Raw genomic sequence first — 21,748 nt, forward strand, 5'->3', positions numbered from 1 at the left:
GAAAGTGGTGCCTGCTTTTCCTACTTTGTTGTTATTGTGTACTCTTCGAGTTGGAACCAACTCATAGCTGATCCTCCAGCAAATTTTCATAGGCAGTAAATTACACAGAAGATTGCCCATCTTTCTCCTGAGGAGCAGCTGATGGATTTGATCTACCTTCCTTTTTGTTGGCAGTGCAACTCCTTACCCAGAGCTTCCTTGAGAACAAGTATTAGATATTCGTTTCCTATGGTATAGTCAGTAAGGAGTTGTGTAATTATCTCCAAGGCCACACTTCTCTGGCAGTTCAGATCCACCAGCGAGTGGCTCTGTGGGTAAAAAAATGTGCAATCTCCTCTCGTGCAATTTACAGCCTTGGAAACTCAATGGAGGATCTGCTGTGAGTTGGTTCCAATTTGATGGCAATGAATTTGAGGTTTTGAATTTATTGTACAAGTTAAGGAAATAGAGAAGTTGGATATCTTACCCAAGGACACAGGGTTTATAAATGGCAGAGCCAAGATTTCATTCTAGTGTCCAGCTGCAGAATGCCCTATGGGTACTAGATATTAAATTAATATTTGCCTTAATACAATAAAATATAGTTAATATAGTTTGAATCCATAGAAAGATTTCCATTTTCTCAGAATATTTTCATTTTCATAGTAACTGCTTATTCTCAGAAGTACAAGAAATATACCACCATATATTCTGTCACTTTGTAGTTTGTTTTGGTGACATGACAAGACACAGGAGAGGTCTATACACAGTAATTTAGAAACAGAAGAAAATGGAGTACAGAGTAGGTGTACACAGGGAATTTTCCTTAATCTAGTGTTTTTGTTCTTCATCTTTCACAACACTTTTTGATAAGTTCCTTTGGTTTTAAATGATTATAAGATGCATGAACATTTAATGAAAATAAAAATAGAGCTTATACTTCTTGATTCATATTATTTTCATCTAAATTGGAAAAAACAAATTTCCATAGAGATTTTCACTATAAGGTTATATCTTTACCACTATGCTAATATAATTTATATAATGTAAACATTTATTAAATTATAATTATTATTATATAATTTTTTTTTCTAGAATATTTTCCTATTTTTGTGTGTGTACCGTCAAATCGGAGCTGACAGGTACAGGAGGAGATTATCCCTCCTTCCCTGGCAGAGCATCTGGTGTATTCGAACCGTGATACAATTTTTTAAAAAAGTCTTAAAAACTCAGTCTCTAGAGTATGGAAGAGCCAAGAGAAAATGAGGTTGTTGTTAGTTGCTATCGAGTCAAGTACAACTAATTTTGTAGCATTGTGGTCTGAGAAGTTGCTTTGTATTATTTCTGTTTTTTAATTTATTGATGCTTGCCTGTGACCTAAAATGTGGTCTATTTTGGAGAACATTCCATGCACATTGGAGAAGAAGGTGTACTATGCTTTTTTTGGGTGCATAAGCCTATAAATAGCTATGAGATCAAGTTGGTTTATTGTGTGGTTTAATTCTTCAGCATCTTTGTTGAGTTTCTTTCTGGTAGTTCTATCTTGTCTTGAGAGTGGTTTATTGAAGTCTCCAACTACTATTGTAGTGTTGTCTGTTTCCTTTTTCAGTTTTGTTAATGTTTGTTTTATATGTTTTTCAGGTCTTTCATTTGGTGCATAGATGTTTATTATTGTTATGTCATCTTGTTCTATTGACCCTTTAAGCATTATGTAGTGACCTTCCTTGTACTTTGTGATGGTTTTTGCATTGACATTTGTTTTATCAGAGATTATTATCACTGTTCCTGCTTTTTTCTGGTTGCTATTTGCTTGGTATATTTTTCTCTACACCTTTATTTTTAGTCTTTCTTTGTCTTCACTTTTCAAGTGTGTCTCTTGTAGACAGCATATTGATGGATTTTGTTGGGTTGGGTTTTTTTTATTCAATCTGCTACTCTTTTTCTCTGGAATAGTGCATTCAAACTATTCACATTCAGTGTGATTATTGAGATACAAAGTTTTGTTGCTCTCATTTTTTTTAGTTCTTTTGGTGTTGTTGCTAGTTACTTTGGTCCATCCTGCTTTCTGTACACCTCTGTTAGAAGGTCCAGCAATCAAAAGTGATCCCCCCACCCTCTGTCCTGCTCACTCCTGGCAGGTGGATCCTGTTCCCTGCCACGTCTCATTGCTCCCTGCAGAGGGTCCGCTGCTCCACCAAGGCATGCTGCTCCTCACTGAGGCACGCTGCTCCCTCTCTGCCATCCATTGAGGCTCCCAATCTCACTCTTTTAATAATAGTTCTCCCTCAGATTCCACCTGTCCTGCGCGCTCTGGGGCCTCTCCTGATCTCTTGACTGCTGGTACCAAGATTGTTGATTATGGACCCAAAGAAGGGAAAATTATTGACAATTCCAGTCTTTTCTCTACCAACCATGATGTTGCCTGTTGATCCTTGCTGGTAGTGACAATCTCTGTCTTCTTGATCTTGAGATGCAATTTTTACTAAAAGCTGATTTTTACTAATTTTTACTAATAACTGACTGTTTAGTAGGTTTTCAGAGGCAGTAAATTGCGTAGAAAGAGACTGCTCATCCTTCTCTGGTATAACAGCTGGCTAATAGCTTTGAACCTTGTGCCTTTGGGATTGATCGCAGCTTCTTACCATTAGGCCACCAGAGCTCCATTTCTTGCATTTGTTGTTGTTTGCCTTTGAGTTTTCCTATAAGTAAAATTGGATAACTAACTTGTAATATGTCAGTCAGCATTTGGAAGCATTAGTCTTTAACCTCCAAACATTAAAAATACATCATACTTTGTGTTTAAAAAAATTTTACCTTCCCCATGTTTCCCCTCAAACCCGCTTTTTCTCTTTAGTTCTTGTTCTCAGATAATACTCATGAAGTAGTCCAGATAAATTCCTACCATATAGGATACAAAGAAGAAAGGAAAAATATATTTAATTAATCATCAAAGCCTTTGGATTCTGTCTTATTTGAATCTGCCCGCTTCTCTTTGCCTCACTGTTACTTGTTTAAACTTTTAGTTTACTCTCACCTGGATTTAATAGCTAGTGGTTATAAAAGAGAGATAAACCAATGAAAATTAATTGGAAGACTTTTAATAAGTAAGCAGTACAAGAATAGGAGACTATTCATTTCTTGCAGAGAGCTGCACTGTGACTTTATTACAGTGTAAAAAGCCTCTCTTAACACTCTCGTTCACAGTGGTCCCTCCCTCCTTGTCAGCGTTCAGTTGTTCAATATCAGAATTGAGTTAACAGCAAGTCTGTGTTGAAAAAGCTTAGGAAACTTCAGTCTGTCTTTGAAATATACACTCGAAGGACTCCATTCTTGGTAAAATAGAAGGTCAGAAGAAAAGACTACTTTCAGCAGGTTGGATTAATGCAGTGGTTGCAACAGTGGACTCAAAGTTAACGATTCTGAGGCTGGCACAGGATCAGACAGTGTTTTGTTCTGTTGTGTATAGGATCACTGAATTGAAAGGGACTTGGTGGATGTTAGCAAGTAACATTGATACAACTCTAATCCAAACCACCATCATCTCTCTTCTCATCACTCTGCTTCCCTTTGAGTTGTTTCCAAATAAAGAAGTCAGTGTGTGATCATAATCAGTCTTCTGCATAAAATCCCTCTGAGGGGTTTCTCATAAAACTTAAAATAAGTCATAACAGAGGAGACCTCCGAGACCTTTGTGATCTGGCCTTCTGTTGACCTCCTTTGTTCCTATTCTTCCCATCTTTTACTCTGTTCTTCCTGCTCAGACTTCTGTCCTTGAAAACACCAAATGTAATTTGCTTCAGGGCCTTGGCACTTTATGGATGTGACTGTCTAATTTATGCAAGTCATTTTCAAGCAGCACTTGAATGAGGCATTTATTTTATTATTGTCCATCTCCCACATTGGCATAGGAGCTGTATTCGGACAAGTTTCTCTCTTTTATTCATTTGGTGGCCCAGTGGCAGGAAGCTGCACTGCACTCCCAAAGGCACATGGGAGCTGCTCTGCGGGAAAAGGATGAACAGTCTCCTCCCATGTGACTAACTGGCTCTGAAATCCCACCAGAGGGTCAGCTATAGGTCAGTTCAGACTCCGTGGTACACAACGACAGCATACCGTCAAGCTGGGTAAAACCTATAGTTGGCCTTCAGGCAGATTTTCAAAAACAGTAAATTGCCTCTGAAAATCAGGAGATGATCTTTCTCCTGAAGAGAGAGCAGCAGGTGGTTTCAAACTGTGTGTGTTGGAGTTGGCAGCACAGTTCCTTACCCCTAGGCTATCAGAGCACCTAATACTCACATAATATGAGTACTTGGAATACTTTCTTTAATGAAGTTGACTTTCCTAACACTAAGTCTCCCTTCTGTGTAGTCTTTCTCCTGAGATGTTTGCCTTTAGTGTAATGACTGCAATACTGTGTATCTCCTGTAGTAGCTTGCACATATATGCTGGAATAAATGAAATCTTGATCCTCTATGTATTAACCAAAACCCACACCCACTGCTGTGGCCTTCCCTCAGGTTTGTAAAGCTACAAAGCCTTCTGTAAATCTTTCTCCCTAAGGCGTGGCTTAGTGAGTGCAAACTTACAACCTTTTGTTTAGCCTCTCAATATGTAATCCACCGTGTCACCAGGGCTTCTGTTTTATGTATTTGGTTTCAAAAAGGTTCGTTTTATACCTTAAAGTTCAGCTTCTGTAAAACTTGAAACTCTTGGTAGCTTCTAAATATTTGACTTTGTTTTTGTGTTTTTAAACTTAAGAAACTGAAACTTGCCCATAACCATCATATAATACACAGCTTCTTTTAGATCTTTCACGTAGTGAACATCAAACTTAGCATCTTTCTCAAAATTGGAGTTGTTCTTGTCATTGAATTTGATAATATATTGTGTACATTGCTGTTGTTGTTGTTGATTGCTGTCGAGTCAAGCACAACTCATAGCAACCCTACGAACAAAAGGTCTGAAGCCCCTCTACAACAATCATCATTTGTCAGAGTTCATAGGGTTTCCAGAGATACTTTGTTTAGGAAGTGGATGCTACTACTGCTTCCAAATATTGTGTATAGAGACTAAATAATGCACAGTGGAAACAATTGGCGTGTTGTATTTAGAATTTTATAGATGTGCGTATTTATTTTAAAAGATAAATAGGTAGCAGTTCTAAATGAAGATGCAGCACATGATTGGGTTTCATTCAGCTTTAGAAAACCCTGGTTACTTGGGGAATATTTTTATTGCTGCAAGTATCAACTTTAAATGCCTCTTGCAGCCTAGCTTCCCCTTACTTGGAAGAAGTAAAAGTTATTTTTGGAACTCTGATTTCCTGAATAAGCAGAGTCCAGAATCCTAGCAATTCTTACTCTTAAAGGATATGCTTGCACATGTAAAGAATGTTCTGTTTACCTAAGGCTTATTTCGTTCAGAAACATCGTGCTTAAGTCCTGGTACGAGTCTAACCTTCCTCATACTTCTACCCTGGGCACACATTCCCCACGCAACGTCTTCCCTTTTAAAGTGAGAGATACAGTTTCCTTTTCAAATGAACCAAGCCTCCCTTCTATATCAGCAAAAAGTGTTCACGCAGAAAAATATATAACCATATTTGATGTTCAGAATTTCAGATTCCAGTCTCCTAGAAAGCAAATTTTCTCTAAGAATGTCAAAAAAGTTTTTGCTGTGCAGTGATACTGTGTTCATTCAGAGACCATTAGGATATTTTAATTCCATCTTGGAATCTTCAGTGAACATGAAGAATCTGTTCAGACTTTAATAACACAGTGGTGCCATTTTAAGTTTTTCTTTGCAGAATAGTTCTGCCCTCCAACACACCATACTAATTTTCATTGTATTGTCTTCTAAAAGGCTACCTTCAGTAGGTATTCTGAATCAGGCTTATAGTTCATCTTCAATACTTTGTACCAGCCTCTCTCTCCCTCTTGGTAGAATATGCAGAAGAATAATCTATTCCAAAATATCAAGCGTAGGGGGATGATTTTACAGGAATGAAAGTAGTTATACAGATGGAAAAGAAAAAGTTTATGGCCAACATTCTGCATTTGTGCACCCATTCATCTGATTAGAAAGGAATTAGAGAAAGATATGAAGAGCCAGAGCCTTTATGCTTTCATTTCCTGCCTCTGGACAACGACTTTGAAGTGTTGTTTTCATAACACTTCCCTTGTGTTGCAATTTCTTGGAACACTCAGCACCAACAATTTGGGGCGATTTCCAGGTTTGCCTTAATAAAAGCCAAGTGGAGAGTGTCTGAACCCACCTCGGTTACATCTAAATCATGCTGTTTTGTGGAACTCTGCTAATGCAAAAACTGAACATAGACCAGGAAGCACTCAGTCAAAAGAAAAGGAATACTGCATGCCTTAGGATGAGCAGAGGTGTGCATCAGTGTTGTGTCATCTCTAACCTATTCAGTCCGTATGCTGAGCAAATCATTCAAGAACTTGGCTGATGGAGAAAGAATGTAGAACAGGATTAGATGAAGACTCTTCAACAACCTACGTTACACAGATGGCACAATCCTGCCTGCAGAAAGTGACAATACACTGCTTAGTGAAAAAAATCAAAGATTACAGCCTTCAATATTCATTTCGCCTTAACATCAAGAAAACAAAAGTTCTGACAGCTGGCCCAATCAATAGGCAGCATCATGATAGAGGGAGAAAAGATTGAAACTGTCAAGAATTTCTTCTCACTTGGATCCACAATCAGCACATAGGGTAACAACAGTCAAGAAGTCAAAAGAGGGAGGCCGGGGGTGGGGCGGCCATGGACCGGTTCTTGTGGACCAGCGGCCTCCTGGAGATCAATGAGACCCTAGTGATCCAGCAGCGCGGGGTGCGCATCTACGACGGTGAGGAGAAGATCAAATTTGATGCTGGGACCCTTATTCTTAGTACACATCGACTGATTTGGAGAGATCAGAGGAATCATGAATGCTGCATGGCCATTCCTCTTTCTCGAATTGTGTTCATTGAAGAGCAGGCAGCTGGAATTGGGAAGAGTGCCAAAATAATGGTTCATCTCTATCCAGCACCTGCTAATAAGGAACCTGGTCCCTTCCAGAGCAGTAAGAATTCTTACATCAAACTCTCCTTCAAAGAACATGGTCAGATTGAGTTTTACAGACGCTTGTCAGAGGAAATGACACAGAGAAGATGGGAGAATATGCCCGTTTCCCAGTCATTCCAAGCAAATAGAGGACCCCAGCCAGGAAGAATAAGGGCTGTAGGAATTGTAGGCATTGAAAGGAAACTAGAAGAAAAAAGAAAAGAAACTGACAAAAATATTTCTGAGGCCTTTGAAGACCTCAGCAAGCTCATGATCAAGGCTAAGGAGATGGTAGAGTTATCAAAATCAATTGCTAATAAAATAAAAGACAAACAAGGTGACATCACAGAAGATGAGACCATCAGGTTTAAATCCTACTTGTTGAGCATGGGGATAGCTAATCCCGTTACCAGGGAGACCGATGGCTCAGGCACCCAGTACCACATGCAGCTGGCCAAACGGTTGGAATACTGCAGGTGCCTTTAGAGGAACGAGGGGGAATAATGTCACTTACAGAGGTGTACTGCTTAGTTAACCGTGCTCGAGGAATGGAATTGCTCTCACCAGAAGATTTGGTGAACGCGTGCAAGATGCTAGATGCGCTGAAATTACCTCTCAGGCTCTGAGTTTTTGACAGTGGTGTCATGGTCATTGAGCTTCAGTCCCACAAGAAAGAGGAAATGGTGGCCTCGGCCCTGGAGACGGTTTCAGAAAAAGGATCCTTAACATCAGAGGAGTTTGCCAAGCTTGTGGGGATGTCTGTCCTTCTTGCCAAAGAAAGGTTGCTTCTTGCAGAGAAGATGGGCCACCTTTGCCGAGATGACTCCGTGGAAGGCTTGTGATTTTATCCAGATTTATTTATGACACAGAGCTAAGCATTTTGTACTTGAAATTTTTCCCATCCATACATTTACATCATGTAGCAGTTATATGATAACTGAGCTGAAAGATAAACACTGATCAACTTGGGATTTTACTATTTGATTAGGTTCTGGGAATCTTACGTAGGTTAAATCTGGAGAAACACAGGAAAAGTAATGTCAGTGTGGATTTAAGATCATGTTATCTACAGACCATATTTAACTTCAAATGTGGATTTTTAACTTGATCCTTAACTCTATTCTCAAAGAAAGAACTTTAGGTGATAGGGAAGGAAAGGAGAGGCTGCATGCTATGATCATTACTGTGGCGTGACTAAGATTCTGAGAAAAATAAAAGACGTTTCTGTGTGAAAAAAAAAAGTCAAAAGATGTGTTGACTTGGGTAAACCTACCATCAAGAACTTCTTTAAAGTGCTAAAAAGCAAGGATATCACTTTAAAAACGCAAATGTGCCTGACCCAAGCCATGGTATGTTCAGGTGACTTCTCTGCATCCACTAGTTGGACAGTGAATAAGGAAGTCTGAAGAATTGATGCCTTTGCATTGTGGTGTTGGTGAAGAGTATTGAATATCCCATGGACTGCCCAAAGAACACACACATCTGGTTGGAGGAAGTGCAGCCAGGGTGCTTCTTGGAAGTAAGGATGTGGAAACTTGATCTCACATAGTTTGCACATGTTGTCAGGAGAGGCCAGCCCTTGAAAAAAGATACCATGCTGGGAAAATTGTAGGGTCAGTGTAAAAGAACACCCTCAATGAAATGGACTGACACAGTGACTGTGACAATGGGCTTGAACGAGCTGGATTTTGTGAGGAGGGTGCCAAAAAGGACAAGGTTTCAATCTGTTGTTTATAGGATCACTTTGAATTGTAATGGACCTGATGGCAGCTAACAACTGTGTAGGAGCTCTGGTGACTTAATGATATGGAGTTACACTGTCAACCCAAAGGCATGGAGTTCAAGTTCACTAGCTGCTCCTTGGGAGAAAGATGAGCAGTGTCTATGTACTATCTCTGAAAACTCGATAGAGGGTCATCTATTCACTTGTGAGTCAGCTCTGACTTGATAATACAGGACAACAATGACGAGATAATTCTGTGATTTTTTCCCCCCCTACTGTTGATGCACAATTTAGGAAGACTTTCCTTAATCCTATAATCGTGCCTTTTATCTTTCACTCTGACTTGAAACTAAAAGCACCTCTGGAGATGCTGCTCTCTCAGCTAATGAATAGATGGGCCTCTAAAATGAACAGTAACCTGTTCTAAAAAGAAAACTGAATGTGCTCCTTAGAACAAATACGTAAGACCAAAAAGGCAACGTTTGTCAAAAACCAAAGATGAGAAGACAGGAAAAGACAGGGACACCCAACAGTGGAAATGGGAAACCAAGAGAGGAGGAGAGAGGGCTGGTACATGTGGAGGTCGATCACATGTGACAGCTGCATCCTAATTGCTGGTTAGAAATCTAATTTGTTATGTATGTTTTAAACTAAAGCACAAGAAAGTATTTGTTTGTTTTTTATTCCATGGGTGTTTGTTAGTTGAAAATGTCACAGTCATTTGTGATCCTCTCTATTAAATAAAATTGACAGATTCTTCACCTTCTTTACATTTGTTCTAGTACAGTAAAGCGATAAACATAATCATAAAGAAATCGTATAGCATGTTCTAAATACATAGTACTAGAAAATACACAGTAAAGCCCGTGAAAGTCAAGTCTTGTGTGAGGATCTCAACCTTGACATCTCTATAGTCTGTTGTACACTATTTAACAAATCTTCCTCACACTTACACAGACACACAATGGCAAAATCAGGTCAGGGATCTTCTGGAGTGTTGGGGACACTTCTGAGTTAACGCTGGTGAGTCTTCTCATGGCGATGGAATGTGGATGACTGGCGGAAACACTTTCTACAAGCAGAGCACTTGTAGGGCTTGGCTCCTGTGTGGATCCGCTCGTGAGACAGCCAGTTGGTTCTGTGGCTGAAGGCTTTGCCACAGAAGCTGCATTTGAAAGGCTTCTCACTCCTGTGAGTCACCAGGTGCACTGTCAGGTCTGATTTCTGGAAGAAGCTTTTGGGGCACGTGGTACAGACATAGGGCCTCTCGTTCTTGTGTCGTCTTTTGTGGTATTTTAACTGAGAGGGATATGTGAAGACCCTGAGGCATTCTTCACATGTGAGTGGTTTTGAGGATTTTGGAACTTTTTCTTGGAGTTCCTCACGTGAGGGTTGTCCCTGATTAGTCTGGTGAGCAGAGGGAGGAGGCTCAGGAGTTGCTGAGTCAGCTTCCCGACTTGAACAACTTTCCTTTTCAACGTTTATGTTAATATCTTGAGGGCCTTCTCCTCGAGGCTGTTCCAGAGCTGTGTGGGTGCCTGCATCAGCTCTTCTGGCATCTTCTGGATTGTCTGCAGCAGGACCTCCAGCTTCGGGTGTGGGCAAGCTCTCTTCTGGGATTATATGTAGCACAATTTCTTGGTTGTCTGTACTGGTACTATTGTTTTCAGAGAGGTTCTCTCCACTACTAAGTCCTGGGGAGGGTTCAACCTCCTGATTGTCTGATCTGGGATCATGCCTTGCTGGTTGACGTCGAGAGGATCTCCTGAGATTGAAAGCCATGGTTGGCAGATTTCTCAGAGACTCAAGTTGTGAGACTCGGTTTCTGCTGACTTGAATGTGTGGTTGTAGGGGCTGCAGGGCCCCAAGTCGGTCGATCAGAGGTTGTCCGAGCAGTGACTCCCAAGTCACGTAGTTCCAGGGTTTGATGAACAAAGGTCGGCTGACTCAGTAGCCCCAAAGACTGTCAAATCTCAAGATACGCTGGTAATGGTTCTAGAAGTTCTCACCGTCCTAGGACCAGAGCACACAGGACGAACAGCCAGACCCAAAACAAGCAAATTGGACTTTGGCCAGGCTTTTTATATACGATATAGGTCACATGACTGAGGATAAACTCTTTCATCCTATTGGCTACTTGACAGCATATCTAATCTGGGAGGGAATAAATTATACCAGAAAACAGGATGCTGTTTTACATGGGATTACGTTAGACCACAAGATCTTATCTTGGATGGGATTATGTTAGATTATAAAATGAGCACTCACTCCATCACTGTACACAGCATAAGGTACAATAATCCAGACTGTGTTCTGTCAAACCACTGAGAATCTTGGCCCAGAAAAAGTGAAGTTCCATGTGGTGGAGTCAGCTAAGAATTCCAATGATCCCATGAACAATAGATCAATTTACCCGTATCCACTAAACACAATCCCACCAGTGCTGTGGTCATAAATTTACCTCTCACACACATTGCTGCATACAAATGATTTCCTTCCACTATCAGTTAATATGAATTATAATGTTATTGTTTGATGCCTTATGGAAATAGGAATTTACCTATAAAAATTGATAGGAAACTCCAATAAGAAAGAACAAACTAACCAAGGACCCCACCACCACCACCACCATTATGAAATGGGCAGAGGCCACAAAGGGACCTTTAACAACAAAAATCACATTAAAGCCATTAGCTGTTAGTCACTCACTCATTGCTGTCAACTCATAGTAGACCACTCTTTCAGATTCTGAGGCAGTAACTTGCACAAGAGATGACCTGGCTTTCTCCTGCACGGCTGCTGGTGGCTTCAGACTATTAGTGAGGCTCAGGCTTTGCTTTAGCAGTTCAGTTCCCTGTGGACTTGTCTTGTTTGTGCAGGAAGATCTTTGGGAGTTTGGCAGGGAGTCCTTGCAGATTCTTTGGTTGTTTTTTTTTAAAAAAAGAAAAAGAATGATAGTAAAGATAGCTATATATTAGAAAGTTGCATCCCAAATGGATGGACCTCCCTCCTGAAAGGAAATATGGAGAGGCCACAAGAAAGTATTTGGAAAGCATTACCTTTTAGTACACTCTAAATTAGCTAGTATTTTTATTAGCTTTTTCCAGTGCTTGTGTTTGTACTACACTGCGTTCATTGACAGACATTGGATGTACCACAGTCTGACTTGGCAGCAGACCTGTCTTGGAAGGCATGCAGTGAGAGTGCTCCTTAGAAGCAAAGCTTATTGAGCCTGTATCTCATGCACTTTAGTAATGTTGTCAGGGGGCCCAGTCCTGAGGAGAGACAACATGCTTAGAGAGTTAAAAGGTCAGAAAAGGAAACTAACACCTTCAACAAGCAGGAGTGACACAGTCATTGCAGCAGTGGACTTGAGCACAAGATTGTCGGTATGGCACAAGATTGCGCAAGATGTCAATCTGCTGTACGTGGGGTCTCAGCCAGAGTCAGCTGAACAGCACCTCGCAACTGCAGTAAATCCGACAGTTAAATCTCAGGGATGCAAAACATGCCAAAGCTGGCATTGACTCTCCACCTCAGTTTTAAGGGTACAAGTGTTAAGTTATTCTCTTTGTTAAATGGTAGTGAAGAAAGAACTCGTAGAGGCAATAGTGGTATCACCGCCCTAAACAGCATTGAGAAAACTGGCTTCTGTAGTTGCCACAGTGACCAGCATTAGGGAAGTGCTTATTAGAACTTACTACCAAGACCCAGATCTGGTAGCTCATGGCCGGGACCTTTGTTCTGCTGGCGGGACCCAGCAGTCACTTCTCATCCTTTGTAATTTACAGCCTTGGAAACAAAGACAGCTATGAGTCAGTTGCAACTCTAAGATTCTGGCTTGCAAAGTAGACCCTTCGGCTCTAGGGCAGGCCCTCCTTACAGGGCCCCTCCTGTGGGCCTCCCCAGGGACGCCTGGCCTGGGGCAGCTGCCCAGGATTGGGGCTGAGGAAAGCCTGACTCAGCGGATGACTCCGGAAAAACAAGACTCCTGTTTATTGGGAGCACTAGGAAATAGAGAGAAACCAGATGCAGACGCTCTGCAGAAAACCTATGCATGCCCCAAGCCCTATGCATGTCAGGACAGTGGGAAGGCCTTTGGCCACAGCTCAGCACTCACCAGCCACCACCGGTCGCATACTGGAAAGAGGCCTTACGGGTGTGACGAGTGTGGGAAAAGCTTCCACAACAACTTGACGCTGATCAAACACCAGAATATCTGCACCGGCGAGAAACCCTACCCATACCCCCAGTGTGGGGAGACCTTCCACCAGGTGACCCCACTGGTCCAGCACCAGCGCACACACGCGGGCGAGAAGCCCTAGCATGCAGCGAGTGTAGGAAGGCCTTCAGCTTCCTGTCATCCTTCAACCAGCACCAGGGCACATACACAGGTGAGAAGCCCTATGCGTGCGGAAAGGCCTTCTAGCAGAGCACACACCTCACGCAGGACCAGCGCATCCACACCAGGAAAAGCCCTACCAGTGCAGCGACTGCGGCAAGGCCTTCAGCCACAGCTCGTCTCTCTCCAAGCACCAACGCATCCACACAGGGGAGAGGCCCGCCGAGTGCCATGAGTGCGGCCGAGCCTTCAGACAGCTCGCACCAGCGCGGCCACATGGCCACAAGTGTGGCTGAGCCTTCAGCCAGCTCTCGCCCCTCATCCAGCACCAGGACAGCCATACGGCCAGTGTGGCCACACCTTCAGCCAGTTCACACCCCTCTTCCAGCACCAGCGCACCCACACGGCCACAAGTGTGGCCGCATCTTCAGTCAGAGCTCCCTGCTAACAGAGCACCAGCGGATTCACACCAAGGAAAAGCCTTATGGCTGCAATGACTGCAACAAGTCCTTCAATTATAGCTTGTTGCTCAGCCAGCACGAGAGGAAACACACAGGCAAGAAACCCTATTGAGTGTAAGGACCGTGGCAAGTCCTTCCAGCAGAGCACCCACCTCACTCAGCGCTGTAGGGTCCACACAGGGGAGAAGCCATACAAGTGCCAGGAATGTGGGCAAGCCTTCACACACAGCTCCTCCCTCATGCTGGGTAGCCCCACTCTGCAGGGCTTGGAGTGTGGGACCTCCTGCTGGCTTGACACGGTCACAATGGGGTCCTTCATGCCCAAGCATTCCCCACCTCCACCGTAGTCATTCTCACAGAGTTCACATGAACGGGGATGACTAGAGATGCCAGACCCTGGGCGCTCCATCCCCAGTATCACATCATGAAGTAGGGAAATCAGAGAAAGAAGAGAGCCTTCAACTTCGGGGTTCCCACCAACACATACAGTATATTTAGGGGGTGGGAACTTCTGTCCAGCCATTCACCGTATTCCAAGCCAGAGATTTCAGAGTGGTCAGAAGTCTGGCAGATAGCTTTCAAACCAGGTAAAACTTATCATTACTGTCCATGATGTGCGGATGGGAAGTACAAGTTGGAAGTGAAACAAATTGACTCCGACCCCAGCAGACAGCCTCATAGTATGTGCTCATCCAAGAGTGACAGCTGTGTGGAATCAAGCTGGATACTCATCTGTCATAATGCAGAGCTTTCTGATGTGTGTGAGCTGATCAGCATACGTGGCGGTCAGTCTCATAGGTCTGAATTCCACATATCAGTGTACTGTAAACAGATCTGGGGTTAGTTACTACATTGTTTTGCAGTTACTTCATCTTTATATGCAATGTTCTTAAAAATGTTTTCAATGAAAAGACTTTAAATGTGGAGCCACTTCCCTCAGATGTCAGATTGAGAGATGGATTTTGCTGCTCTGTGTTCACTGTGAATTTCTACAGGATGCATGGGCATTTGAAGCACAGAACAAGGAAGATTTTTCCTTTATTAAGGCACCATATCATGAGCAGTAACACCTTCAGGTGGGAACCTTTTGCTTTCCAAAATTTATCTGTTTGGGGGAATGGGCATTCTTTTTCATGCCCTTCCCGCCCCCCCCCAAACAACTTTTTCATCAATTAAAAACAAAACAAAAACAAAATCTTACTACCTAGGAGCCAGTGATTCTAAATTTGCTGTAGAATACTGGACCACCTTAACGGGGAATATTATCTTGCCAAAGTCATAGCATTTTGATTGAAGTAATGTGGGTGCACCTTGGAAGATGGAGAGTGGTAGAAATCTTAGGATGAAAATTGGAAAAGAGAACGTAAGTTGAGAGGCAGTCTATGGGCCCCCTATTTCCCTGGAACTCTGCTCAGGTGGAGTAGTGCCAGAAAATCAAAGGGACATGGAATGTCACCTGGCCTGGTGTGGGGGAAGCAGTTTTAATCACTGAAGGATTCCTGTAGTGTACAGGTCAGGCTCAAAGGGACAGGCCAGCATGCACCATCCCTTATGTGTAATGAAACAATCCTTGTGTTGCCTAATGTTCTGTTTTACTCAGTTGTACTTTGCGTAGGAGTTAACATGATCAGTGAGCAGTGGGCAGTAGTACCAAAGTCATCAGATGGTTCAGATCCTGGTTCCTCCACTTAAAACTTTTTTATCTATCTTGTCAGCATCATTCATTAGCTATGAAACAACTCTTAAATTTGCTTCTGTCTAAAAAAGCGAGGAGAAGAAAAGTTTGTGAAGTGTGTTTTTCCTCTCAGAAGTTACTGACCAAGTTCATGAAAGATTCTGTGGTTTAAGTATTGTCTCTTTAAAAAATCATCTTGACTAATGCACCCCAAAAAAGCACAGTATACCTTCTTCTCCAAAGTGCATGGAACATTCTCTAGAATAGATCACATTCTAGGTCACAAGGCAAGCATCAGTAGATTCAAAAACGTAGAAATAATACAAACCATCTTGTCAGACCATAATGCCATAAAATTAGAAATTAATAATAGGATGATAAAGGAGAAAAAAACATACATTTGGAAGCTGAACAACACCTTGCTTGAACATGACTGGGTAGTAGAAGAAATAAAAAATGAAATTAAAAAGTTTCTTGAAACTAATGACAATGAAAACACCACTTGCCAAAACCTCTGGGAAGCAGCCAAAGCAGTAATCAGAGGTCAACTTATAGCAATAAGCAAACACATCAAAAGACAGGAAAAACAGACTATTGACTCTCTAACCCAATATCTCCAGCAAATTGAAAAAGAACAACAAGAAAACCCGACACCCTTTAAAAAAACTGAAATTATAAAAACAAGAGCAGAAATAAATGAAATAGAAAACAGAAAAACAATTGAAACTATCAACAAAACTAGGAGTTTGCTAAATGACTAAGGAAACCAGAGGTGCATTTGTGCTGCTGAACTGAACCTGGACTTCCACTATTGAGGAATTGTGCCTTGTTAATCTGCCTTGGGACTGCTGGACTGAACCTGGACTTGCATTGTGTGATATTCTTTTCCTCCTCTACTCTTCAATCTATTTCCCTAATAAACCCCAAAACTGTGAAAAAAAAAAATCATCTTGACTGCATCCTAAATTTTCAAGCATACAGACTGCTTATAGTTCTGAAAATATTGAAGGAGCAACAGTGAAGTCACACCTGACTTCTCCCTCACATCATCAACCTAGGATACTTTAAGCTGAGAAGAAAGATGAGCTTCTATTCTAAACACTGGAGAGTTAGCTACAGAATGTAAATGAGTGCTGAAGTCATCTGATCAGTATGCTCTTAAGTATATTCACTTATGGTAGACTATGAAGTACTATTTTAACAGGAGAAGGGGATCTCTTTTGGCCTAGTGGTTAAAGATTTGTACTGTCAACCCAGAAGGTTTAAATTCACAGGTGAGAGATTGACAGCCTCTGAAAACTCGAAAGGTTAGCTATGAGTTGGTTCTGACAACGGAATTTAATGACAGTGAGTTAACAGGAGTGAAATAGGTTAGCATTTCATTTGGGAATATTTAGAAAAAAACATTTGTGATGCCCTGACTAGAAATTATTTTACTGGAGTGAAAAAAAGGGAGCAAAGATTCATTGAGGCTGGCATTGTGCTGAGGATGCCGCGTGCTCACTGTCCCTTAAAGGGACTTAACATGGACAGCTTAAAATTACTGTGGGAGTAACCTTTGAAAGCCATTTCTGTGTGATTTCACTGTCTAGTGAGATCTTTCAGATGTGTGCTATAATTTCAGATTTCAGTGTAGGCACATTCTTTGCAGAACAGACACTGAGGATATCAGTTGAGTTCTGCTTTCCAAAACATGCTTTTGAAGAGAAAAATCACAAGAGTGAAGCATGTTCTTTTTTCCTCCACTCAGTGTTTCCAGTTTCAGAATTTCCAGTTAGAGATTACCCCAGCATTTGTAAAGTGAATCTTTAAAATAAGTTATTAAAGTAAAAGTTCAAGGAAGGTATGCATCAGGCCAGTGTCTTCTTTCCATACCTATTAAATCTGTATGCAGAACAAATCATTCAGAAAGCTGACCTTTCTGAAGAAAAATGCAGCATCAGGATCAGAAGAAGACTCAGCAACCACCTGCGTTATTCAGATAACACAACTTTGCTTTCTGAAATGAAGAGGACATGAGGTATAAAAGAAAGACTGCATCCTTCAATATGTTGCATCTCAATGTGAAAACAAAAAATTGTCAGCTCTGGACATCATGACTGTTGTTTTTGTTGGTGGTGGTGTTTTATGTACCATTAAGTACCAGCCCATGGCTGACCTTCTAGCAAGTTTTCAGAGTAAACACAAGAGGAGATGCTCCATTTTTCTCATGTGGAGCAGCTGGTGGATTTAAACCACATGCCTGCAGTCTGACAGCACACTCCTTATCAATAGATGGAGAAAAAAAAATTGAAACTGTCAGTGACTTAATCTTAATTGTATCCCCAGTCCACACCCTTGGTACCAGTGGTCAGGAAATGTTGGACTAGGAATGTCTACGGTCAGGATCCTCTCCAAATTACTGAGGAGAGAGAATGTCAGTTTGAAGTTTTAGATGTGCTGGACTCAGATACGGTTTTTCATTCACTTGCTGTACTACTGAGAGCTGGACAGTGAATAAGGATGACAGAAGAAGAATCTGTACCTTTAAGTTGTAGTACTAGAGAAGAATACTGAATAGCCCATGAACTGCCAAAAGAACAGACAAGTATGTCTCAGAGAAGTACAAAAGTGTTCCTTGGAGGGAAAAATGATGAAATTTCATCTCACATACTTTGGACATATTGCTTGGAAAAGCTGTTCCCTTGGAGAGGGACGTCAGATTCAGAGAGGTAGAGTGTTGACAAAAGAGAGAAAAAACCTCAATGAGATAGATTGACATGGAGACTGCAGCAGTGGGCTCCACGGCGTCAGGCTATAATGAGGATGGGGCAGGGTAGGACAGGGTTCAGGTCTGTTGTCATATCGTTGCTATGAGTCGTGCTCCACTTGACAGCACCAAACAATGGAAACCTGAAAAACTTCAGGTGACACTAAAAATGTTACTTTTGAAACTACAGACTGAAACACATTTTGTTGGTCCTCATACATAAGCTGAATTGAAATTTGTTGTTATTTAAGCAGGTGAATACTTGATACTCCCTTTAAAGCATAGGTAGTCCTGGTGACATAGCACAATTACGTGTTGGGCTGCTAAACCGAAAGTTTGTCATTTTGAATCCAACAGCCACTCACTCCCTGGGATAAAAGTGGGGAGTCTCCTCCTGTAAAGATTTAAACCTTGGAAGCCTGATGGAGGGTTGCCATGAGTTTGAATCAGCAGCAGTGGCTATGGTCTTTGAAGCCCAAGTTTCTAAGTTGTTGTATACTGTCAGGTTGCCACCTAACAACAGTAAATCTAAATCAATTGTAAAAGTGATTTGGAGCAGGAGGCGCCATCATGGGAGTCGACATTCGCCACAACAAGGACAGAAAGGCCCGCCGCAAAGAGCCCAAGAGCCAGGACATCTACCTCCGGCTGTTGGTCAAGCTCTACAGGTTCCTGGCCAGAAGGACCAACTCCACCTTCAACCAGGTTGTGCTGAAGAGACTGTTTATGAGTCGCACCAACCGGCCGCCGCTGTCCGTTTCTCGGATGATCCGAAAGATGAAGCTTCCTGTCCGAGAAAACAAGACGGCTGTGGTGGTTGGGACCATAACAGATGACGTAAGAATTCAGGAGGTTCCCAAGCTGAAGGTGTGTGCTCTGCGCGTGAGCACCCGGGCACGAAGCCGCATCCTCAAGGCTGGAGGCAAGAGCTGGCCCTGGACTCGCCCAAGGGCTGTGGCACCGTGCTGCTGTCCGGGCAGCGCAAGGGCCGCGAGGTGTACAGGCACTTCGGCAAGGCCCCAGGCACCCCACACAGCCACACCAAACCCTACATCCGCTCCAAGGGCCGGAAGTTCGAGCATGCCCGAGGCCGAAGGGCCAGCCGCGGCTGCAAGAACTAACCCCAGACCCTGCCCTCTCATTAAAAGCTATTGGCTGTTTCTGGGGGGGAAAAATGTGATTTAAGACCCTTGTTATTGTTGTTAGGGGCCATCGAGTCGGAACTGACCCATAACTGACCCTCTCGTAGATTTACCGAGACTGTGAATCATGGAAGGAGACTGCCTATCATTTGAACCACATACCTTTGGGTTGGCAGCGTTCTTACCATCAGAGCTCCCTTTTAGAGACCCTTAGTGGTTGATAATAGGCAGATAATTGTGATTGCTTGCATATCTCTCCTATTGCTTTAAACGTTCTATTCACTTAAAAGAGCTAAATCTAATGGTGACATTATAACCCTTTGGTCATTCATATTCACTGCTTTTTTTCTTAAGCATAAAATTTATTGCCAGTAAATTGCAAACTCGACAAAATGACCTATTAATGTTGTCTCCCACATTTTCTGAGGAATTATCTGGGTGCACATGTACTTTTCTCTCTCCACTACCAAGCTAGTGGTAGATCTCTTACAGAGGAGCTGCTAAAAATGATTGTTTATTCTAACAAAAGAGATTGAAAAATTCCAAAAGCACAGTCACACTGTTTCTTTCCTCTTGTGGTTTCAGGGGTTGGGGAGGCGTTTCTGTGCTTCCCTTGTTTTGCTTGGTTGAGTCTGTATATACTCAAATCATACATGAACACACAGAAACATATGTGGCTTCACACCCTAAAAAACTTCTCTGTGTAAATAAACTACCTCTAAAAATTAATAGTAAAATTCAAGAGAATCCATGTTGAACTTATTTTCTCCATAATACTATTCTATAGAGAAGAGCTGTATCTACACTTACGTTTTACAAGTAGAGACAAATGTTGATCACTTACATTAACCTGCCATGTTTTTGGTTTGGTTTTTTTTTTTATTTTATTTTATTATTTTGTGTGTGTACCATCAAATCGGATCTGACTGGTACAGGAGGAGATTGCCCCTCTTTCTCCAGCAGAGCATCTGGTGGATTTGAACCACATACCTCTGGGATTGCAGTACAGCTTCTTACCACTAGGCCACCAGAGCTCCCTTGCCATGTGCTTTTTATAAGAAGAAAAAATCTTTTAAGAGTTGGTTGGTTTTTAACTGCACTTTAGGAAGCCAGCACTCTTCTTTGTTTTAAATATAAGCTAGACCTTGTTCTTTGCTGAAACTCTAAAGAAAGAAAACTTACAACAGGCTAAGTGTATTGGACTTAAATCATGATTGCTCTTGTTGTGTTGGTATTTTGTGTGTTATTGAGTTCAAAATGGGTTACTTTATTATCTGTTAAAAGTCAATATCCCACCACAAGAAAATAAAAGTAAACAACCCACTTGTAAAACCAGCACAGGATATGAACAGACACTTCACCAAAGAAGACATTCAGATGGCAAACAAACACATTAAGAAATGTTCAAAATCCCTAGCTCTAAGAGAGATGCAAATCAAAATAACTAAGAGATCTCATCTCACCCCAGTAACAATAGCAAAATTCGACAGAGCAACAAACAACAAATGCTGGCAAGGTTGTGGAGAAATTGGAACCCTTATTTGCTGTTGGTGGGAGTGTAAAATGATGTAACCACTATGGAAGTCAGTATGATGCTTTCTAAAAAAGTTGGAAATAGAAATACCTTTTGACCCAGAAACTGCACCACTGGGAATATACCCTAAAGAAATCAGAACTGTCGCCCAAACAGATATATGCACACCCATGTTTATTGCTGCATTGTTCACAATAGCAAAGAGATGAAAACAACCAAAGTGCCTATCAGTAAACGAATGAATAGAGAAGCTGTGGTATATTTACACAATGAAATACTATGCAGCACTGAAAACAAAGAACTCATGAAATAGTATGCAAAATGGATGACATTATGCTGAGTGAAATATCTCAGTCGCAAAAGGACAAAATACTGCATAATGCCGCTGTTTTAAAACAGGACTGACATGGGGGTTGAGGGAAACTAAGAAAAGAGGAGCTATATAATATATACTACATTGAAACAGATGAAGGAAAGAACTGTTTAAAAGGAATATATTAGGTATTATGGTAGGGAGGAAAATGTATAACCATGAATGACTGGAAATCCAAGTTCTCTATAAACTTTCCTTAAAATCTCAAAATAAAATTTTTTTTTAAAAAAAATTTCACCTCAAGAGTAAAAGTTATAACCACTCTGTTATTTGTGTAACCACCTGACTTTACTGATTTGTCTATTTTATTTGGCTTCTTTTCTGTTAGGGAGTATCTCTGAAATTATTAAGTCAGACCATAAGAAACAACTTTTTTTTTTTTGTCAAAACCAGTCAAATACTGGTAGTTGGATGGTTGAGGCTGGTAGTTGTGTGGAATGAATGCACCAGTTAACTTCTGTGATTCACTCTGGCCACCATTGTTATTTTCATAATCCTCCATCTTAATCTGCTACACTCTGTTCACACTGATAATCATCATTTGTTGCTCAAAATGAACTTACTGCAAGAACTATACCATTTCTCAATTATGGAAATGCTTAGATTACAAAATCCAGGTTGTCATATATAAATGAACATTATTTTAAAAATGGAGAATTATTTCCTTTCTCCCCCCCCCCATTTGTGGAGTGTTTTATTGGGTAT

General features: G+C 41.5%; 2 protein-coding genes and 1 pseudogene across 2 annotated transcripts in view; 2 read left to right on the top strand and 1 right to left on the bottom strand.

Moving 5' to 3' along the window:
* Positions 1 to 21,748, top strand: part of SPTLC2 (serine palmitoyltransferase, long chain base subunit 2) — a 169,077-nt gene that overhangs the window by 125,812 nt on the left and 21,517 nt on the right. The gene's annotated exons all lie outside the window — the stretch shown is intronic.
* Positions 6,763 to 7,919, top strand: LOC102866701 (annotated as a pseudogene).
* On the bottom strand, positions 9,782 to 13,450 carry LOC102854375 (zinc finger and SCAN domain-containing protein 4-like). Its single transcript, XM_006884764.1, has 2 exons — positions 13,250 to 13,450; positions 9,782 to 10,066 (listed from the first exon to the last, which is right to left on the bottom strand). Exons 1-2 carry the CDS (start codon positions 13,448 to 13,450, stop codon positions 9,782 to 9,784), a joined length of 486 nt encoding a protein of 161 aa, XP_006884826.1.

This window comes from Elephantulus edwardii, unplaced genomic scaffold (genome assembly GCF_000299155.1).
Source record: "Elephantulus edwardii isolate Elephantulus edwardi_28Jun2011 unplaced genomic scaffold, EleEdw1.0 scaffold00037, whole genome shotgun sequence".
NCBI classification, from domain to species: Eukaryota; Metazoa; Chordata; class Mammalia; order Macroscelidea; family Macroscelididae; genus Elephantulus; species Elephantulus edwardii.